Source organism: Anomaloglossus baeobatrachus, chromosome 9, assembly GCF_048569485.1.
Source record: "Anomaloglossus baeobatrachus isolate aAnoBae1 chromosome 9, aAnoBae1.hap1, whole genome shotgun sequence".
NCBI lineage: Eukaryota > Metazoa > Chordata > Amphibia > Anura > Aromobatidae > Anomaloglossus > Anomaloglossus baeobatrachus.
This window is the reverse complement of record NC_134361.1, coordinates 27,017,704-27,038,587: the sequence shown is the minus strand read 5'-3', so window position 1 is coordinate 27,038,587 and position 20,884 is coordinate 27,017,704. Positions and strand designations below refer to the sequence as shown.

The 20,884-nt window shown below is 53.4% G+C and overlaps 1 protein-coding gene across 3 annotated transcripts in view; it reads right to left on the bottom strand.

Annotated features, from left to right (window-relative positions):
- Nucleotides 1-20,884, bottom strand: part of DHX16 (DEAH-box helicase 16) — a 58,630-nt gene that overhangs the window by 21,189 nt on the left and 16,557 nt on the right. For all 3 annotated transcript variants that reach the window (XM_075323410.1, XM_075323411.1, XM_075323412.1), the window contains exons 8-11: nucleotides 3,513-3,707; nucleotides 2,846-2,956; nucleotides 2,446-2,561; nucleotides 405-615 (exon numbers count right to left, since the gene is read on the bottom strand). In XM_075323410.1, the coding sequence (XP_075179525.1) occupies nucleotides 405-615; nucleotides 2,446-2,561; nucleotides 2,846-2,956; nucleotides 3,513-3,707 (633 nt within the window). The remainder of the gene's footprint in view (nucleotides 1-404; nucleotides 616-2,445; nucleotides 2,562-2,845; nucleotides 2,957-3,512; nucleotides 3,708-20,884) is intronic.

Here is a 20,884-nt window from a genome sequence, read left to right as displayed (position 1 = left end):
TCTGTTCTCTAGGACCGGCGCCTCCTCTTTCGGCCATCTTGGACCAAGATGGCCGAAAGAGGAGGCGCCGGACCCGGAGAACGGAGACACCCATCCGACCAGTCTGCACCGCCCCTTAGGTGAGTATTCTAAAGTGTTTTTTTATGGTCTACACAGCGGTCTGGGCTCTTATATACAGCATGTTAGAATACTGTATATAAGACCCCACTGGTGGTAGCCGCGGCTTATAGGCCCAAAATCTGGTGACAGGTTCCCTTTAACCCTTTATTAACGGCACCTGTCGTGACACCTGCAACTACATGAAGTCCACTCGAATGCCCCGGAGGCAACTTTATACGAGTCCATCCAGGTCCTTCATGTAGGGAAATGTGTCATCAGTTACACTCTCAGATCCAGCTCCATACCTTTGTGTAGTAAATGTCCACCGGATACCGTCGGCCAGGAATACGGAAAATGGGAGCATCATCGAAGAAAGAAGAGAAGCGCTCGGTGTTGAGCGTGGCGCTGGACACCAGGACCTTGAGGTCTGGTCGGAAACGGGCGATGTCTTTAATGAGGCCGAAGAGCACATCTGTGTGCAGGGTCCGCTCGTGAGCCTCGTCTATGATAACCACGCTGTAAGACAGGGGAAGTAATGACGGATTACATTTCTTACGGGGGCTGTCTGGTGCGTCGTAAGTGAGCTGTGCCGATGACGTTACAACCCCACTCACCTGCCAAAATGTGTGCATGATCCTCATGCCGGGGACACCTAAATTGGTGGGAGATTTGAAGCACCACTCCAACATTTTTATTTTCAGCGCTGGAGTGGTGCTTTAAATCTAAGTTCCCTGCCCACGTTCTAAGGCTATGTGCCCACAGGACTATGTACCCGCGGATTTTGCCGCAGAAAATCTGCAGATTTATCTGGATTTTCCAGATAAATCTGCAGGTTTGTGCAAGTACAGACACTCCCCATGTTATCCTATGGGATATGGGGAGTGCTGTATCAATGCTGCGGTATGTGCGGAATATGCTGCGTAACTGCGTGTCAATTAGTCATGAGGAAATATCTGCGGAATTCCTGCCTCTCCACTATGGAGATAGAGGCCGGGAAGTCCGCAGGTTTTTCCGCACTTGTCCCGCAGGTTTATCGCAGCAAAAATGCTCGAATTCCGCAGCAATGGATAGCTGCGGATTCCAGGGATCAGCTGCGGGAAACCTGCGGAAATATCCGCAGGTACATTGTCCCGTGGGCACATAGCCTTATACTCGCCCTTCTGTTTCCACCTTTTTTCAGCGCCACTCCAGGCCCTTGGTGCAATCTTGTAATCATACCCATCTGACTAGCCGGAAGTCAGAAGTTACGTCACAATTTCCCAATACAAGTCTATGAGAGCCAGAACGAGGCTCTCATAGACTTGTATTGAGTTCCGACCTCCGGCTCTATGAAACATTGGAGCAGCCGGAAAGCCACAAACTAGTGAAACCTAATGGGAGCTGCGTTGGTAGAAGGCGAAGACTAAGGCAGGATAGTATGAGACCCGGGACTTAGGGGTACTTTGCACACTGCGACATCGCTAGCCGATGCTAGTGATGACGAGCGCAATAGTACCCGCCCCTGTCGCAGATGAGATATCTTGTGATAACAGCCGTAGCGACCATTATCGCTACGGCAGCTTCACATGCACTTACCTGCCCTGCGACGTCGCTCTGGCCTGCGACCCGCCTCCCTCCTAAGGGGGCGGGTAGTGCGGTGTCACAGCGACATCACATGGTAGGTGGCCAATAGAAGCGGAGGGGCGGAGATGTGCGGGACATAACATCCCGCCCACCTTCTCCCTTCCACATTGCCATAGGGAGGCAGGTAGGAGATGTCCCTCGCTCCTGCGGCTTCACACACAGCGATGTGTGCTGCCGCAGGAACGAGGAACAACATCGTAACATCGGTCGTCCTGAAATTATGGAAATGACCGACACTACACAGATCGCCGATTTACGACGCTTTTGCGATCGTTTATCGGCTCATCTAGGTTTTACACGTTGCGATGTCGTTACCGGCGCCGGATGTGCGTCACTTTCGATTTGACCCCGACGATATCGCAGTAGCTATGTCGCAACGTGCACAGTACCCCTTAGATTTAAAGCATCACTAAAGCGGTAAAATTTGAAGAAGAAAAAAAAAAAAAACCCAAAAAAAAACCAAAAACACAACACACTGGACTGGGGTGATGCTTTAAAGACTTTTTCTGCACAGGTAGTTTACAAAATTGGCAAATAAAGGTTGTTCTTCGTGCAAACTGCCCAATGTGGAAATGTCCTCACATTGGAACATCATTTTGCTCTGACAGCTTCCCTTTATTTAAAAATAGATCCCAAAAATGGCAGACAAATCTTCCCCTCCTGCCTGGACCATGATCCACAACGTCCGAGCTGCCGGGCGTGGGGCCGTTGTAGGTGTAGTACCTGTAACTGGCCAAGTCCGGCTCAGTGAGGAATTCACGAAGCAGCATCCCGTCCGTCATGTACTTCAGGACCGTGCGCTCCGACGTGCAGTCCTCAAACCGAATACTGTACCCGACCTGTGAGAGAGAATAGATATAACTGAATGTAATGATTAATTGTATCTATAATCTGGGTGTACGGTTTGACAATCAGACGGTCACGATCAAAGTGCCTAGATCTGGCAGAGGCGGATGTGCAGTACCCGGCCGTGGCCACTATCAGATGACGGGGCAGCTCCGGAACTGGGAATTTCCAGCCGCCACCAAAGATAGCTGATCGGCAGAGGCGCCGGGTGTCGGATCCCGGCCGTAGGTCATCATGTAAAAGCAGTGGACAACCCCTTTAAAGAAATGTCGCTTACCTCGTTGCCCAACTTCACAGACATTTCCTGAGCGACACGTGCGGCTACGCTCATTGCTGCCACTCTCCGAGGCTGAGTGCACCCGATCTTCATTCCTTTCTGGGTGTAACCCTGTGTACAGAGAAGAAACGGAGGGACAGTTAAAGGGGTTCTCCATTACTAGGTCAACCCCTTCTCATTCCACGTTTCCCCCAGGTAAAATAATAAGGCCTATACCCACCTCCCGTACAGGCGCCTTTCCAGTGGTGCCGCGGCTCGCGTTAATGATGCTCATGTGGGGTTGTGACATCACGCGAGCCCCGCATCCAACCAGCGCCGGCTTCCTTCTCCCCACCTTCGGACCAAACGAGTTAATCAACAGGAAGTGAGTGCTGAGGTTGCACTCACTTCCTGTTGATGGCTTGTTTGGTCTGAAGGAGGGGAGAAGAAAGTCGGCGCTGGTTGGATGCGGGGTTCGCGTGAAGTCACAACCCCACATGAGCATGGGGGAACGCGAACCACGGCACCACTGGAACGGCACCGGTACAGGAGGCAAGTATTTATAATTTTACCTGGGGGAAACATGTAGAATCAAAAGAGGTTGACCTAGTAGTGGACAACCCCTTTAATGTCGGTCTATGTGGAGATGTAGGAGTGTCAGAGGTGGCACTAGACATGGACCACTCACTTCTTCATGCAGGTACTGGGGGATCTGAGTCGTCTTGCCAGAACCGGTCTCCCCCTCGATGATGAGGATCTGATGCTCGGAGATGGCTTGGAGAAGATCGGAGCGATAGGGGAAGACGGGCAGACTGCGCCTCACCTCCTGGATGGACAACTTCTGCTTCTCCAGCTCAGACAGTTGTTTGGCGGCCTCGTCTTCCTGAGGAGTGAAGGTGGACGATACTTATACCACAAAAGAAGGGAATTTTGTTTACTTACCGTAAATTCCTTTTCTTCTAGCTCCAATTGGGAGACCCAGACAATTGGGTGTATAGCTACTGCCTCCGGAGGCCACACAAAGCATTACACTTAAAAGTGTAAGGCCCCTCCCCTTCTGCCTATACACCCCCCGTGGGATCACGGGCTCCTCAGTTTTAGTGCCAAAGCAAGAAGGAGGAAAGCCAATAACTGGTTTAAGAACAAATTCAATCCGAAGGAACATCGGAGAACCGAAACCATTCAACATGAACAACATGTGTACCCGAAAAAACAAAAATCCCTAAGCAAACAGGGCGGGTGCTGGGTCTCCCAATTGGAGCTAGAAGAAAAGGAATTTACGGTAAGTAAACAAAATTCCCTTCTTCTTTGGCGCTCCATTGGGAGACCCAGACAATTGGGACGTCCAAAAGCAGTCCCTGGGTGGGTATAATAACCCCTCGTGATAGGACCGTAAAAACAGCCCTACCCTACAGGTGGGCAGTCGCCGCCTGAAGGACTTGTCTACCCAGGCTGGCGTCCGCCGAAGCGTAGGTATGCACTTGATAGTGTTTGGTAAAAGTGTGCAGACTCGACCAGGTAGCCGCCTGGCACACCTGCTGAGCCGTAGCCTGGTGCCGTAAAGCCCAGGACGCACCCACGGCTCTGGTAGAATGGGCCTTCAGCCCTGAGGGAACCGGAAGCCCAGCAGAACGGTAGGCTTCAAGAATTGGTTCCTTGATCCACCGAGCCAGGGTGGATTTGGAAGCTTGCGACCCTTTGCGCTGACCAGCGACAAGGACAAAGAGTGCATCCGAGCGGCGCAGGGGCGCCGTGCGGGAAATGTAGATCCTGAGCGCTCTCACGAGATCCAACAAATGCAAATCCTTTTCACATTGATGAACTGGATGAGGGCATAAGGAAGGCAAAGAGATATCCTGATTAAGATGAAACGGGGATACCACCTTAGGGAGAAACTCCGGAATCGGGCGCAGAACCACCTTGTCCTGGTGAATCACCAGGAAGGGAGATTTGCATGACAGCGCTGCTAGCTCGGACACTCTCCGGAGAGACGTGACCGCTACTAGAAAGGCCACTTTCTGTGAAAGGCGAGAAAGGGAAACATCCCTCATAGGCTCGAAGGGCGGCTGCTGAAGAACAATTAGAACCCTGTTCAGATCCCAGGGCTCTAACGGCCGCTTGTAAGGAGGGACGATATGACAGACCCCTTGCAGGAACGTGCGTACCTGAGGAAGTCGTGCTAGGCGCTTCTGAAAAAATACAGATAGCGCTGAGACTTGCCCCTTGAGGGAGCTGAGCGACAAACCTTTTTCCAACCCGGATTGCAGGAAGGAAAGAAAAGTAGGCAATCCAAATGGCCAGGGAGAGACTCCCTGAGCAGAGCACCAAGACAAGAATATTTTCCACGTCCTGTGGTATATCTTGGAGGAGGTAGGTTTTCTGGCCTGTCTCATGGTGGCAATGACCTCTTGAGACAATCCTGAACCCGCTAGGATCCAGGACTCAATGGCCACACAGTCAGGTTCAGGGCCGCAGAATTCTGATGGAAAAACGGCCCTTGAGACAGCAAGTCTGGTCGGTCTGGTAGTGCCCACGGTTGGCCTACCGCGAGGTGCCACAGATCCGGGTACCACGACCTCCTCGGCCAGTCTGGAGCGACGAGGATGGCGCGGCGGCAGTCGGACCTGATCTTGCGCAGCACTCTGGGCAACAGAGCCAGAGGTGGAAACACATAAGGAAGCCGGAACTGCGACCAATCTTGAACTAAGGCGTCTGCCGCCAGAGCTCGGTGATCGTGAGACCGTGCCATGAAAACTGGGACCTTGTTGTTGTGCCGAGACGCCATTAGGTCGACGTCCGGCATCCCCCAGCGGCGACAGATCTCCTGAAACACGTCCGGGTGAAGAGACCATTCCCCTGCGTCCATACCCTGGCGACTGAGGAAGTCTGCTTCCCAGTTGTCCACGCCTGGGATGTGAACTGCGGATATGGTGGAAGCCGTGTCTTCCACCCACGTCAGAATCCGCCGGACTTCCTGGAAGGCTTGCCGACTGCGAGTTCCTCCTTGGTGGTTGATGTATGCCACCGCTGTGGAGTTGTCCGACTGAATACGGATCTGCTTGCCTTCCAGCCACTGCTGGAAGGCTTGAAGGGCAAGATACACTGCTCTGATCTCCAGAACGTTGATCTGAAGGGTGGACTCTTGCTGAGTCCACGTACCTTGAGCCCTGTGGTGGAGAAAGACTGCTCCCCACCCTGACAGACTCGCATCTGTCGTCACCACCGCCCAGGATGGAGGTAGGAAGGATTTCCCTTTCGACAATGAGGTGGGAAGCAGCCACCATCGAAGAGAATCCTTGGCCGCCTGAGAGAGAGAGACGTTGCTGTCGAGGGACTTCGACCTCCCGTCCCATTGGCGGAGGATGTCCCATTGTAGTGGACGCAGATGAAACTGCGCGAAAGGGACTGCCTCTATTGCTGCCACCATTTTCCCTAGGAAGTGCATGAGGCGTCTCAAGGGGTGTGACTGGCCTTGAAGGAGAGATTGCACCCCTGTCTGTAGTGAACGCTGTTTGACAAGCGGAAGCTTCACTATCGCTGAGAGAGTATGAAACTCCATGCCAAGATATGTTATCGACTGGGTCGGGGTTAGATTTGACTTGGAAAAGTTGACTATCCACCCGAAACCCTGGAGGGTCTCCAGCGCCACGTTCAGGCTGTGTTGGCATGCCTCTTGAGAAGGCGCCTTGACCAGCAGATCGTCTAAGTAAGGGATCACAGAGTGTCCCTGAGAGTGCAGGACTGCAACTACAGCTGCCATGACTTTGGTGAAGACCCGTGGGGCTGTCGCCAGACCAAAAGGCAGGGCTACGAACTGAAGGTGTTCGTCTCCTATAACGAAGCGTAGAAAACGCTGATGCTCTGGAGCAATCGGTACGTGTAGATAAGCATCCTTGATGTCTATTGATGTTAGGAAATCTCCTTGAGACATTGCGGCGATGACGGATCGGAGGGATTCCATCCGGAATCGTCTGGTTCTCACGTGGTTGTTGAGAAGTTTTAGGTCCAGAACAGGACGGAAAGACCCGTCCTTTTTTGGTACCACAAACAAATTGGAGTAAAAACCGTGACCTTGCTCTTGAAGAGGAACAGGGATCACCACTCCTTCCGCCTTTAGAGTGCACACCGCCTGCAGAAGAGCATCGGCTCGGTCGGGAGGCGGAGACGTTCTGAAGAATCGAGTTGGAGGACGAGAACTGAACTCTATCCTGTACCCGTGAGACAGAATGTCTCGCACCCAACGGTCTTGGACCTGTGGCAGCCAAACGTCGCCAAAGCGGGAGAGCCTGCCACCGACCGAGGATGCGGAGGGAGGAGGCCGGAAGTCATGAGGAAGCCGCTTTGGTAGCGGGTCTTCCGGCTGTCTTTTTTGGGCGTGACTGAGCCCGCCAAGAATCTGAACTCCTCTGATCCTTTTGAGTCCTTTTGGACGAGGAGAATTGGGACCTGCCCGAGCCTCGAAAGGACCGAAACCCCGACTGTCCCCTCCTCTGTTGGGGTTTGTTTTGTCTGGGCTGAGGTAAGGATGAATCCTTACCCTTGGACTGTTTAATGATTTCATCCAAACGCTCACCAAACAGCCGGTCACCAGAAAATGGCAAACTGGTTAAACATTTTTTGGAAGCAGAATCTGCTTTCCATTCCCTTAACCACAAGGCTCTGCGTAAAACCACGGAGTTGGCGGATGCCACTGCCGTACGGCTCGTAGAGTCCAGAACCGCATTAATCGCGTAAGACGCAAATGCAGACATTTGAGAGGTTAAGGATGCCACCTGCGGAACAGATGTACGTGTGACCGTGTCAATCTGTGTAAGACCAGCTGAAATAGCTTGGAGTGCCCATACGGCTGCGAATGCAGGAGCAAACGACGCGCCGATAGCTTCATAGATGGATTTCAACCAGAGCTCCATCTGTCTGTCAGTGGCATCTTTAAGTGCAGCCCCATCCTCCACTGCAACTATGGATCTAGCCGCAAGCCTGGAGATAGGGGGGTCCACCTTGGGACACTGGGTCCAGCTCTTGACCACGTCAGGAGGAAAGGGATAACGTGTATCCTTCAGCCGTTTGGAGAAACGCTTATCTGGATAAGCGTGGTGTTTCTGGACTGACTCTCTAAAGTCAGAATGGTCCAGAAAAGTACTTAATTTACGCTTGGGATACCTGAAATGGAATTTCTCCTGCTGTGAAGCTGACTCCTCCACTGGAGGAGCTGGGGGAGAAATATCCAACATTTTATTGATGGACGCAATAAGATCATTCACTATGGCGTCACCATCAGGAGTATCCAGATTGAGAGCGGTCTCAGGATCAGAATCCTGATCAGCTACCTCCGGCTCATCACACAGAGAATCCTCCTGCTGAGACCCTGACCAGTGTGATGAAGTCGAGGGCCGCTCATAGCGAGCTCGCTTAGGCTGTCTGGGACTGTCGTCCGTGTCAGAGCCATCACCCTGGGATGCATGGGACACCCCCGGAGCCCGGAGCTGTTCCAACTGAGGGGGACCAGGGAGCAATGAATCAACAGTGCCCATGGTCTGAGTTACTGGTCTAGACTGCAAAGTTTCTAGGATCTGAGACAAAGTCACAGATAATCTATCTGCAAAAATTGCAAACTCTGTCCCCGTCACCTGGACAGTATTCACAGGTGGATCTCTCTGGGACACCCCCAGCAGAGGCCCCGGCCGAGCAGGGGGCACAGGGGCCGAACACTGCACACAATGGGGGTCAGTGGGACCTGCCGGTAGAACAGCCTCACAAGCGGTGCAAGCAGCATAGAAAGCCTGTGCCTTGGCACCCCTGTTTTTTGCGGACGACATGCTGTATTCTCCACAGAGCAATCCAGGAGGGTATATAGCCAAGAATCACCAGCGACCGTTTAGTGCAATGTATAGCATGCAAGCATAAAAATACAATTGAACACTTCGTCACTAGTGGGGTCAGCACCGAAGGTGCCGCTTACCGCCCGCTAAAAGCGGGTGTGTAGTCGCCAGAATCCCGTGCCTGGGTCTCCCAGAACCTGTCTCCCCTTTCCAGCTCAGCCTGCACACAGGAATGGCTGCCGGCGTTCTGTGAAGAGGGGCGGACCGTGGGCGTGCCTCAGACAAAGTGCGGGAAACTGGCTTCCCACTGTGCTCAATGTGAGGGCTGGAGTATGTAAAATAGACTCCAGCCCTCGGCGCTGACGTTCTGTACAGCGTCCCGCCCTTCCCCTGACTGGCAGGCCTGGGGGCGGGAACGAAACGGAACAAGGCCGCAAAAGCCGGGGACTCTAGTAAAAAGCGCGGCCGACCAATATGCCCGGCCAGCGCGGAAGTCCCCGGCGCACCACAAGTCCCAGCCGTGCCGCAGTAAAAACTGCCAGCAGGGGCCGGCGCGGCAGTTCCCAACACACTAACTCCCTCAGCAAGCTGTGGAAGTGTGGCACAAGCGCGCAGCGCTATTGTCCCCGGCGCACTAACACACCCAGCAATGCTGCAGTGTGCGCGCGGTCTGTACGGGGACACAGAGTACCTTGTCGTAGCAGGGCCCTGTCCCTGACGATACTCCGCTCCATATCCAGCAGATTCCCCAGGGGCTGTGGACGGAGCACGGTCTCTGTGCCTGGAGACCGGTAAATCCCACTTCACCCAGAGCCCTAAGGGGGATGGGGAAGGAAGCAGCATGTGGGCTCCAGCCTCCGTACCCGCAATGGGTACCTCAACCTTAACAAACACCGCCGACAAAAGTGGGGTGAGAAGGGAGCATGCTGGGGACCCTAGTATGGGTCCTCTTTTCTTCCATCCGACATAGTCAGCAGCTGCTGCTGACTAAACAGTGGAGCTATGCGTGGATGTCTGACCTCCTTCGCACAAAGCTTGAAAACTGAGGAGCCCGTGATCCCACGGGGGGTGTATAGGCAGAAGGGGAGGGGCCTTACACTTTTAAGTGTAATGCTTTGTGTGGCCTCCGGAGGCAGTAGCTATACACCCAATTGTCTGGGTCTCCCAATGGAGCGCCAAAGAAAGAAGGGAATTTTGTTTACTTACCGTAAATTCCTTTTCTTCTAGCTCCAATTGGGAGACCCAGACAGTGGGTGTATAGCTACTGCCTCTGGAGGCCGCACAAAGAACTACACTTAAAAGTGTAAGGCCCCTCCCCTTCTGGCTATACACCCTCCCGTAGGAGTACGGATTCCTCAGTTTTAGTACCAAAGCAAGAAGGAGGAAAGCCAATAACAGTTTCAAAAACAAATTCAATCCGATAACAAGATCGGAGAACTTAAGAAACAACATGAACAACATGTGCACCCGAAAAACGAAACCCTAAGAACAAATAGGGCGGGTGCTGGGTCTCCCAATTGGAGCTAGAAGAAAAGGAATTTACGGTAAGTAAACAAAATTCCCTTCTTCTTTTTCGCTCCTAATTGGGAGACCCAGACAGTGGGACGTCCAAAAGCAGTCCCTGGGTGGGTAAAAAGATACCACATGAACGGGCTGTCAGACAGCCCTTTCCTACAGGTGGGCCACCGCCGCCTGAAGGACCTGTCTACCTAGGCTGGCATCTGCCGAAGCGTAGGTATGCACTTGATAGTGTTTGGTAAACGTGTGCAGACTCGACCAGGTAGCCGCCTGGCACACTTGCTGAGCCGTAGCCTGATGCCGCAATGCCCAGGACGCACCCACGGCTCTGGTAGAATGGGCCTTCAGTCCAGATGGAATCGGAAGCCCAGCAGAACGGTATGTGTGAAGAATTGGTTCCTTGATCCACCGCGCCAGGGTGGATTTGGAAGCTTGCGATCCCTTATGCTGACCAGCGACTAGGACAAAGAGCGCATCAGAACGGCGTAGAGACGCCGTGCGAGAAATGTAAATCCTGAGTGCTCTCACCAGGTCCAACAGATGTAAACCCTTTTCAAATTGGTGAACTGGATGCGGACACAAAGATGGCAAAGTGATATCCTGATTAAGATGAAAGGAAGAAACCACCTTGGGAGAAAACTCTGGAATTGGACGCAGTACTACCTTGTCTTGGTGAAACACCAGGAAGGGAGATTTGCAAGATAACGCCGCTAGCTCGGACACTCTTCGAAGAGACGTGACCGCCACAAGAAAAACTACTTTTTGTGAAAGCCGAGAAAGGGAAACCTCTTTCAAAGGCTCGAAAGGCGGCTTCTGGAGAGCAATGAGAACCTTGTTTAGATCCCAGGGTTCCAATGGCCGTCTGTAAGGAGGAACGATATGACAAACTCCTTGGAGAAACGTGCGTACTTTAGAAAGCCGTGCCAAGCGCTTCTGAAAGAATACGGATAGCGCGGAGACTTGACCCTTAAGAGAGCTAAGCGACAAACCTTTTTCCAACCCAGACTGCAGGAAGGAAAGAAAAATTGGCAATGCAAATGGCCAGGGAGAAAACCCTTGAGCCAAGCACCAAGCTAAGAATATCTTCCACGTCCTGTGATAGATCTTAGCTGAGGATGGTTTTCTAGCCTGTCTCATTGTGGCAACAACTTCATGAGATAAACCTGAGGCCGCTAGGATCCAGGACTCAATGGCCACACAGTCAGGTTCAGAGCCGCAGAATTCAGATGGAAAAACGGCCCTTGAGACAGCAAATCTGGACGGTCTGGTAGTGCCCACGGTTGGCCTACCGTGAGATGCCACAGATCCGGGTACCACGACCTTCTTGGCCAGTCTGGAGCGACGAGAATGGCTCGATGGCAGTCGGACCTGATTTTCCGGAGAACTCTGGGTAACAATGCTAGAGGTGGGAACACATAGGGGAGTCGGAATTGCGACCAATCCTGAACCAAGGCGTCTGCCGCCAGCGCTCGGTGATCGTGAGACCGTGCCATGAAAACTGGGACCTTGTTGTTGTGCCGTGACGCCATCAGATCGACGTCCGGCGTCCCCCAGCGGCAACAGATCTGCTGAAACATGTCCGGGTGAAGGGACCATTCTCCTGCGTCCATGCCCTGGCGACTGAGAAAGTCTGCTTCCCAGTTTTCCACGCCTGGGATGTGAACTGCGGATATGGTGGACGCTCTGCTTTCCACCCACGTCAAAATCCGCCGGACTTCCTGAAAGGCTTGGTGACTGCGTGTTCCCCCTTGGTGGTTGATGTACGCCACCGCCGTGGAATTGTCCGACTGAATCCGAATCTGCTTGCCTTCCAGCCATTGTTGGAAGGCTCGCAGAGCAAGATAGATTGCTCTGATTTCCAGAACATTGATCTGCAGAGTGGACTCTTCCTGAGTCCACGTCCCCTGAGCCCTGTGGTGGAGAAACACCGCTCCCCACCCTGATAGGCTCGCATCCGTCGTGACCACTGCCCAGGACGGGGGAAGGAACGACTTTCCCTGTGACAATGAGGTGGGGAGAAGCCACCAACGCAGAGAGTCCTTGGCAGTCTGAGAGAGGGAGACAGTCCTGTCGAGGGACGTCGATTTCCCATCCCATTGGCGTAGAATGTCCCATTGTAGAGGGCGCAGGTGAAACTGCGCGAACGGGACCGCCTCCATTGCTGCTACCATCTTCCCTAGGAAATGCATGAGGCGCCTCAGTGAGTGCGACTGGCTCTGAAGGAGAGATTGTACTCCTGTCCGTAGCGAACACTGCTTGTCCAGTGGAAGCTTCACTATCGCTGAGAGAGTATGAAACTCCATGCCAAGATAAGTCAGAGATTGGGTCGGGGTGAGATGAGACTTTGGAAAGTTGATAATCCACCCGAAACTCTGGAGAGTGTCTAGTGCCACCTTCAGACTGTGTTGGCATGCCTCTTGAGAGGGTGCCTTTATAAGCAGGTCGTCTAGATACGGGATGACCGAGTGACCCTGCGAGTGCAGAACAGCTACTACTGCTGCCATGACTTTGGTGAAGACCCGGGGGGCTGTTGCCAGACCGAAAGGTAACGCTACGAACTGCAGGTGTTCGTCGTGTATGACGAAGCGTAGGAAACGCTGATGCTCTGGCGCAATCGGCACGTGGAGATACGCATCTTTGATATCTATTGATGCTAGAAAATCTCCTTGAGACATTGAGGCTATGACGGAGCGTAGGGATTCCATCCGGAACCTCCTGACTTTTACGTGTCTGTTGAGCAACTTTAGATCCAGGACGGGTCGATACGATCCGTCCTTTTTTGGGACCACAAACAGATTGGAGTAAAAACCGTGACCTTGTTCCTGCAGAGGGACGGAGGTCACCACTCCTTCCGCCTTTAGAGCGGCCACCGCCTGCAACAGAGCATCGGCTCGGTCTGGTGGTGGAGAAGTTCTGAAGAAACGAGTTGGCGGACGAGAACTGAACTCTATCCTGTACCCGTGAGACAGAATATCCCTCACCCAACGGTCTTTGACGCGTGACAGCCAAATGTCGCCAAAGTGGGAAAGCCTCCCACCGACCGAGGGTGTGGGAATCGGAGACTGCAAGTCAGGAGGACGCCGTTTTGGCAACGGTTCCTCCGGCTGTCCTTTTTGGGCGTGACTGAGACCTCCAAGAATCTGAGCGTCTCTGGTCTTTTTGAGTCTTTTTTGACGAGGCGAATTGGGACCTGCCCGGTCCTCGAAAGGACCGATAACCAGACTGACCCTTCCTCTGTTGGGGTTTGTTTTGTCTGTGTTGCGGTAAGGATGAGTCCTTACCCTTGGAGTGTTTGATGATTTCATCCAAACGCTCTCCAAACAATCGGTCACGAGAAAAAGGCAAATTGGTTAAGCACTTCTTGGAATGAGAATCTGCTTTCCAATGTCTCAACCACAGGGCCCTACGCAAAACAACGGAGTTGGCTGACGCCACTGCCGTGCGGCTTGTAGCGTCAAGAACAGCATTAATTGCGTACGACGCGAATGCCGCCATTTGCGAGGTCAATGGTGCTACCTGCGGGGCAAATGCACGTGTGACTGAGTCGACTTGCACAAGCCCGGCTGAGATAGCTTGGAGTGCCCATACGGCAGCAAAAGATGGCGCTAACGACGCTCCAATCGCTTCATAGATGGATTTCAGCCAGAGCTCCATCTGCCTGTCAGTGGCATCTTTAAGTGCCGCTCCATCTTCAACTGCAACCAAAGATCTAGCTGCAAGCCTGGAAATTGGAGGATCCACTTTTGGACACTGGGTCCAACCCTTGACCACCTCAGGGGGAAAAGGATAGCGTGTATCTTTAAGCCGTTTAGAAAAACGCCTTTCCGGATAAGCGTGGGGTTTCTGGATTGCGTCTCTAAAGTCAGCGTGGTCCAGAAAAGTGCTTAATGTACGCTTAGGATATCTGAAATGGATTCTCTCGTGCTGCGAAGCTGACTCCTCTACAAGAGGAGCTGGTGGGGAAATATTTAACATCTTATTGATGGACGCTACAAGATCATTAACTATGGCGTCACCATCTGGTGTATCTAGATTGAGAGCGGTCCCAGGATCAGAATCTTGATCAGTTACGTCCGCCTCATCACCCATAGATTCATCTCGCTGGGATCCTGACCATTGAGATGAATGTGAAGGTCCCTCATAGCGAGCCCGCTTAGGCTGCCCGGGGCCATCGTCCGAGTCAGAGTCTTCACCCTGAGGTGTATGTGCCCGTCCCGGAGCTTGGAGGTAATTCAGCTGAGGGGGACCAGGGGGCAATGATTGCACAGTGTCCGTGGCCTGAAGTACAGGCCTAGCTCGCAATGTGTCAAGAATTTGTGACATAGTGAGAGACATTCTGTCAGCAAAAGCTGCAAACTCAGTTCCTGTCACCTGGACAGCATTCACAGGTGGTACACCCTGGGTCACGTCCAGCAGAGGTCCCGACTGTGCAAGCGCCGCAGGGGCCGAGCACTGCACACAATGGGGGTCAGTGGAGCCTGCCGGTAGAAAAGTCCCACATGCGGTGCAGGAAGCATATAATGTCTGTGCCTTGGCACCCTTGCGTTTTATGGACGACATGCTGTTGGCTCTCTGCAATGTGAGAGAGTCTATAGCCAAAAGGGCGACCAGCGCTATGCAGTACAAAGTATTTGCAGGAACAAAATACTAATAATACTACTGGCACAAGAGGGGTGAGCCCTGAGGGCTGCTTACCGCCCGCTGAATAGCGGGTAAGAGGCGCAGAATTCCTTGTCTGGGTCTCCCCGGCTCCCCTCTGCAGCTCAGCGTGTCAGCAGGAATGGCTGCCGGCGTCTGTGGAGAGGGGCGGTCCGTGGGAGTTCCTAAACAAAAGTGCGGGAAACAGTGTCCCCTCTGTGCCTACTGTGAGGGCTGGAGTATGTAAAAACGACTCCAGCCCTCAGCGCTGATGCACTGACCAGCGTCCCGCCCCTCTCCTGACTGGCAGGTCTGGGGGCGGGAACGAACGGAAGCAGGCCGCAAAAGCCGGGGACTCGAGTTATCAGCGCGGCCGCCGTAAAAGCGCGGCCCGCGCTGAAGTCCCCGGCGCACCACAAGTGCCAGCCGCGCCGCAGTCCCAGCGGCCGGCGCGACCGTGTCCCAATAGTGTGCCTGCTTCAGCGAAGCTGAATGAGGCCATGGCACAAGCGCCGCAGCGCTGATGTCCCCCGGCGCACTACAACACCCAGCATGCTGCGGTGTGAGCGCCAAATGCACGGGGACACAGAGTACCTTGAGGAAGCAGGGCCATGTCCCTGATGTACTCCGCTCCATCCAGCATCTTCTCCAGGGGCTGTAGATGGAGCACGGTCTCAGTGCCTGGAGACCAGTAAATCCCACTTCACCCAGAGCCCTGTAAAAAGGGATGGGGAAGGAATCAGCATGTGGGCTCCTGCCGCTGTACCCGCAATGGGTACCTCAACCTTACAAACACCTCCGACATACAGTGGGGTGAGAAGGGAGCATGCTGGGAGCCCTGTATGGGCCCTCTTTTCTTCCATCCGACATAGTCAGCAGCTGCTGCTGACTAAAAACAATGGAGCTATGCGTGCGTGTCTGACCTCCTTCGCACAAAGCTAAAACTGAGGAATCCGTACTCCTACGGGAGGGTGTATAGCCAGAAGGGGAGGGGCCTTACACTTTTAAGTGTAGTTCTTTGTGCGGCCTCCAGAGGCAGTAGCTATACACCCACTGTCTGGGTCTCCCAATTAGGAGCGAAAAAGAAAGAGAATTTTGTTACTTACCGTAAATTCTTTTTCTTATAGTTCCGTATTGGGAGACCCAGACCATGGGTGTTTAGCTTCTGCCTCCGGAGGACACACAAAGTACTACACTTAAAAGTGTAGCTCCTCCCTCTGAGCTTACACACCCCCTGGTAGCCAGTCCTAGCCAGTTTAGTGCAAAAGCTGAAGGAGAATAGCCACCCACAAGTAGAACCGAGTAAGAACCAGAACAACCGGAGACTCTGTCCACGACAACAGCCGGTGATAACACACGGAACAAGAAAATTGCCAACAGGCAACAGGGAGGGAGCTGGGTCTCCCAATATGGAACTATAAGAAAAAGAATTTACGGTAAGTAACAAAATTCTCTTTTTCTTTATCGTTCCTTTGGGAGACCCAGACCATGGGACGTCTCAAAGCAGTCCATGGGTGGGAATAAACAGAAAAAAGAGAATTTTGTTTACTTACCGTAAATTCTTTTTCTTATAGTTCCGACATGGCAGACCCAGACCATGGGTGTATAGCTTCTGCCTCCGGAGGACACACAAAGTACTACACTAAAAAGTGTAGCTCCTCCCTCCGAGCATATACACCACGTGGATAACATAATATAGCCAGTTTAGTGCAAAAGCTGAAGGAGGACATCCACCCACAAGTAGAGATAGAGTACAACCCGGAATAACCGGAACCTCTGTCTACAACAACAGCCGGTGAAAACACACGGAACAAGAACTGCCAACAGGCAACAGGGAGGGTGCTGGGTCTCCCATGTCGGAACTATAAGAAAAATAATTTACGGTAAGTAAACAAAATTCTCTTTTTCTTCATCGTTCCTTATGGGAGACCCAGACCATGGGACGTCTCAAAGCAGTCCATGGGTGGGAAATAAACAGAAAACTGAGAAGTAGGCAAAACCTAACTTCACAAATGGGCGACAGCCGCCTGAAGGATGCGTCTGCCCAAGCTCGCATCTGCCGAAGCATGAGCATGCACTTGGTAGTGCTTCGAAAAGGTGTGCAGACTAGACCAAGTGGCAGCCTGACAGACCTGCTGAGCCGTAGCCTGGTGCCTGAAAGCCCAAGAGGCACCGACAGCTCTGGTCGAGTGCGCCCTAATCCCCGGCGGGGGAGGCACCTGAGTACATTGGTAGGCATCGGATATGGCCGACCTAATCCAACGAGCTAGGGTCGGTTTAGAAGCCGAGAGACCCTTGCGCTGACCTGTGGTCAGCACAAAAAGAGAGGTGCACCGCCTAAGAGCAGCAGTGCGTGACACATAGATCCGGAGCGCCCGCACCAGATCCAGAGTATGCAACGCTTTCTCAAAGCGATGCACAGGAGCCGGACAAAGGGAAGGCAATGAAATGTCCTGGTTAAGGTGGAAAGGAGACACCACCTTAGGGAGAAAGTCCGGAGTCGGATGGAGAACCACCTTGTCTTGGTGAAAAACCAAAAAGGGTGACTTCGAAGAGAGCGCAGCCAAATCAGAGACTCTCCTGAGAGAAGTTATGGCCACTAGAAAGACCACTTTCTGTGAAAGTCGAAACAAAGAAACCTCCCTAAGAGGCTCAAAGGGGGGTTTCTGTAAGGCCGTGAGGACCAGATTAAGGTCCCAGGGATCCAAAGGCCGCCGATAAGGAGGAATGATGTGAGATGCGCCCTGCATGAAGGTGCGCACCTGGGCCAGTCGGGCGATACGCCGCTGGAACAACACTGACAGAGCCGAGACCTGTCCCTTGAGGGAATTGAGGGATAGTCCTAGCTGCAGACCGGACTGTAGAAAAGACAGGATGGTCGGCAAGGAAAAAGGCCAAGGAGCATGGCCGGAAGAGCGACACCAGGACAGGAAAATCCTCCAAGTCCTGTGGTAAATCCTGGCCGAGGAAGACTTCCGAGCCTGAGTCATAGTGGAGATGACCTCGGAAGGGATGCCTGAAGCCGTCAGGATCCAGATCTCAAGAGCCACGCCGTCAATCTGAGAGCCGCAGAATTCTGGCGGAAAAACGGACCTTGTGAGAGAAGGTCTGGGCGATCCGGGAGATGCCACGGCACCTCTACGGACAGACGGAGCAGGTCTGGGTACCAAGCTCGCCTGGGCCAGTCTGGAGCAATGATTATGACCCGACGGCCCTCCATTCTGATCTTGCGCAGGACTCTGGGCAAGAGAGCTAGAGGGGGAAACACGTAGGCCAGACGGAACTGGGACCAATCCTGAACCAGCGCGTCCGCTGCCAAGGCCTGAGGATCGTGGGAGCGAGCCACGTAAACCGGGACCTTGTTGTTGTGCCGGGATGCCATGAGATCCACTTCCGGAGTGCCCCACTTGCGGCAGATTGACCGGAACACTGCTGGATGCAGGGCCCACTCGCCGCTGTCCACGGTTTGACGGCTGAGATAATCTGCCTCCCAGTTTTCCACGCCTGGGATGTGGACTGCGGATATGGTGGACTTGGAGTCCTCCGTCCACTGAAGGATACGTTGAACCTCCAACATTGCCAGGCGGCTGCGAGTCCCGCCCTGGTGATTGATGTAGGCAACTGCTGTCGCGTTGTCTGACTGGACTCGAATGTGCTTGCCCGCCAACAGGTGGTGAAAGGCTACGAGAGCTAGGAGCACCGCTCTGATTTCCAGCACATTGATCGAGAGGGCTGATTCGGACGGAGTCCAAGTGCCCTGTGCTCGGTGGTGGAGAAACACTGCTCCCCAGCCGGATAGACTGGCATCCGTGGTGAGAATCACCCAGGACGGGATCAGAAAGGAGCGTCCCTGGGATAGAGAGAGGGGCCGAAGCCACCACTGAAGAGAGCTCCTGGTCTGTGGTGACAGAGCCACTAGCCTGTGCAAGGAAGAGGTCCGCTTGTCCCAACAGCGGAGAATGTCCAGCTGCAGGGGACGCAGATGGAACTGGGCAAAGGGAACCGCTTCCATTGATGCCACCATCTGACCCAGCACCTGCATGAGGTGCCTGATGGAATGACGGCGGGGCCACAACAGAGAGCGCACCGCTAGATGAAGGGACTACTGTTTGACTAAGGGCAGCTTCACAAGTGCCGGCAGAGTCTCGAATTGCATCCCTATGTATGTAAGTTTCTGGGTCGGGGTCAGAGTGGACTTGGGCAGATTGACAAGCCACCCGAATTGAACAAGCGTGGCGAGAGTGAGCGAGACACTCCGCTGACAGTCTGCACTGGATGAAGCCTTGACTAGAAGGTCGTCCAGGTAAGGAATCACTGCCAACCCCTGGAGGTGCAGAACAGCAACCACTGCTGCCATGACCTTGGTGAATACTCGAGGGGCCGTGGCTAACCCGAAGGGGAGAGCCACGAATTGGAAAACTGCAATTTGCACATGCAAATAGGCATCTCTGATGTCGATGGATGCAAGAAAATCTCCTTGGGTCATTGAGGCAATGACTGATCGCAGAGATTCCATGCGAAAGTGCCGCACCTGAACATGCTTGTTGAGAAGCTTGAGATCCAGGATGGGCCGGAAGGAACCGTCCTTCTTGGGGACTAAGAAGAGATTTGAGTAGAAACCTCTGAATCGTTCCCGGGCGGGAACCGGTACAATTACTCCGTTGGCCTGCAAGGATGCCACGGCCTGAGAGAAGGCGGCGGCCTTGGAGCAGGGGGGAGTGGACAGAAAAAATCTGTTTGGCGGGCTGGAAGAGAATTCTATCCTGTAGCCGTGGGAGATGATATCCCGCACCCACTGATCGGAGACGTGTTGAAACCACACGTCGCCAAAGTGGGAGAGCCTGCCACCAACCAAGGACGTTGCTGGCGCGGCCAGATAGTCAAGAGGAGGCTGCCTTAGTGGCAGCGGCTCCTCCTCCGTTCTTCTGAGGACGCGGCTTTGTGCGCCAGCTGGGTTTTCGATCCTTGGCTGAGTTAGTGGACGAGGCTGAGGGCTTAGAGGATGACCAGTTAGAGGAACGAAAGGAACGAAACCTCGACTGGTTCCTGCCCTGGACAGGTTTCCTGGTTTTAGTTTGTGGCAAGGAAGTACTCTTCCCGCCAGTAGCCTCCTTAATAATTTCATCCAGTTGTTCACCGAACAGCCGGGACCCAGCAAAAGGGAGCCCAGCAAGGTACTTCTTGGAAGAAGCGTCTGCTTTCCACTCTCGAAGCCACAAGATCCTGCGGATCGCGAGGGAATTAGCGGAAGCCACCGCCGTGCGGTGAGAAGCCTCCAGAATGGCAGACATGGCATAGGATGAAAAAGCCGAAGCCTGGGAAGTTAAGGCAACCATTTCGGGCGTAGAGTCTCTGGTGAGGGAATGCATCTCCGCCAGAGAAGCAGAGACGGCCTTAAGAGCCCACACTGCTGCAAAAGACGGGGAGAACGAGGCCCCTGCCGCTTCATAAACAGATTTGGCCAGAAGGTCAACCTGGCGGTCAGTGGAATCCTTAAGTGAGGTGCCATCCGCCACAGATACAACTGTCCGGGCTGAGATTCTAGACACCGGAGGATCTACCTTTGGTGAATGAGCCCACTCCTTGACCACCTCTGGTGGAAAGGGAAAACGGTCATCAGAACTATGCTTTGGAAAGCGTTTGTCAGGACAGGCCCTGGGTTTGGTCACAGTGGCCTGAAAACTGGAGTGGTTAAAAACCATACTCCTTGCTCTCTTAGGTGAGGTAAACTGGTGTTTTTCTACCAGAGAGGCTTGTTCCTCTGACACTGGTGGATTGAGGTCCAGTATGGAATTAATGGACGCAATCAAATCACTAACATCTGCAGCACCTTCGGTTAGATCAATGGGGTACATAGAGGTAGCGTCTGAGCCCACAGTAAAGGCATCCTCCTCGCCCTGCGATTCAGCTCGTGAGTCAGAGCCGTGGGACGAGGAAGGAGAAGAGTCCCTGCGTCTCCGTTTAGGAGGACGGGGTCTGGGAACAGATGAAAAATCCTCTGTGAGCTCTGCAGAGCGAGTCGGAGCAGCAGAGGCGCCCTGAGAAGGGGGCTGATGCATGGTCAGCAGAGTCCGGGACAGCTGTC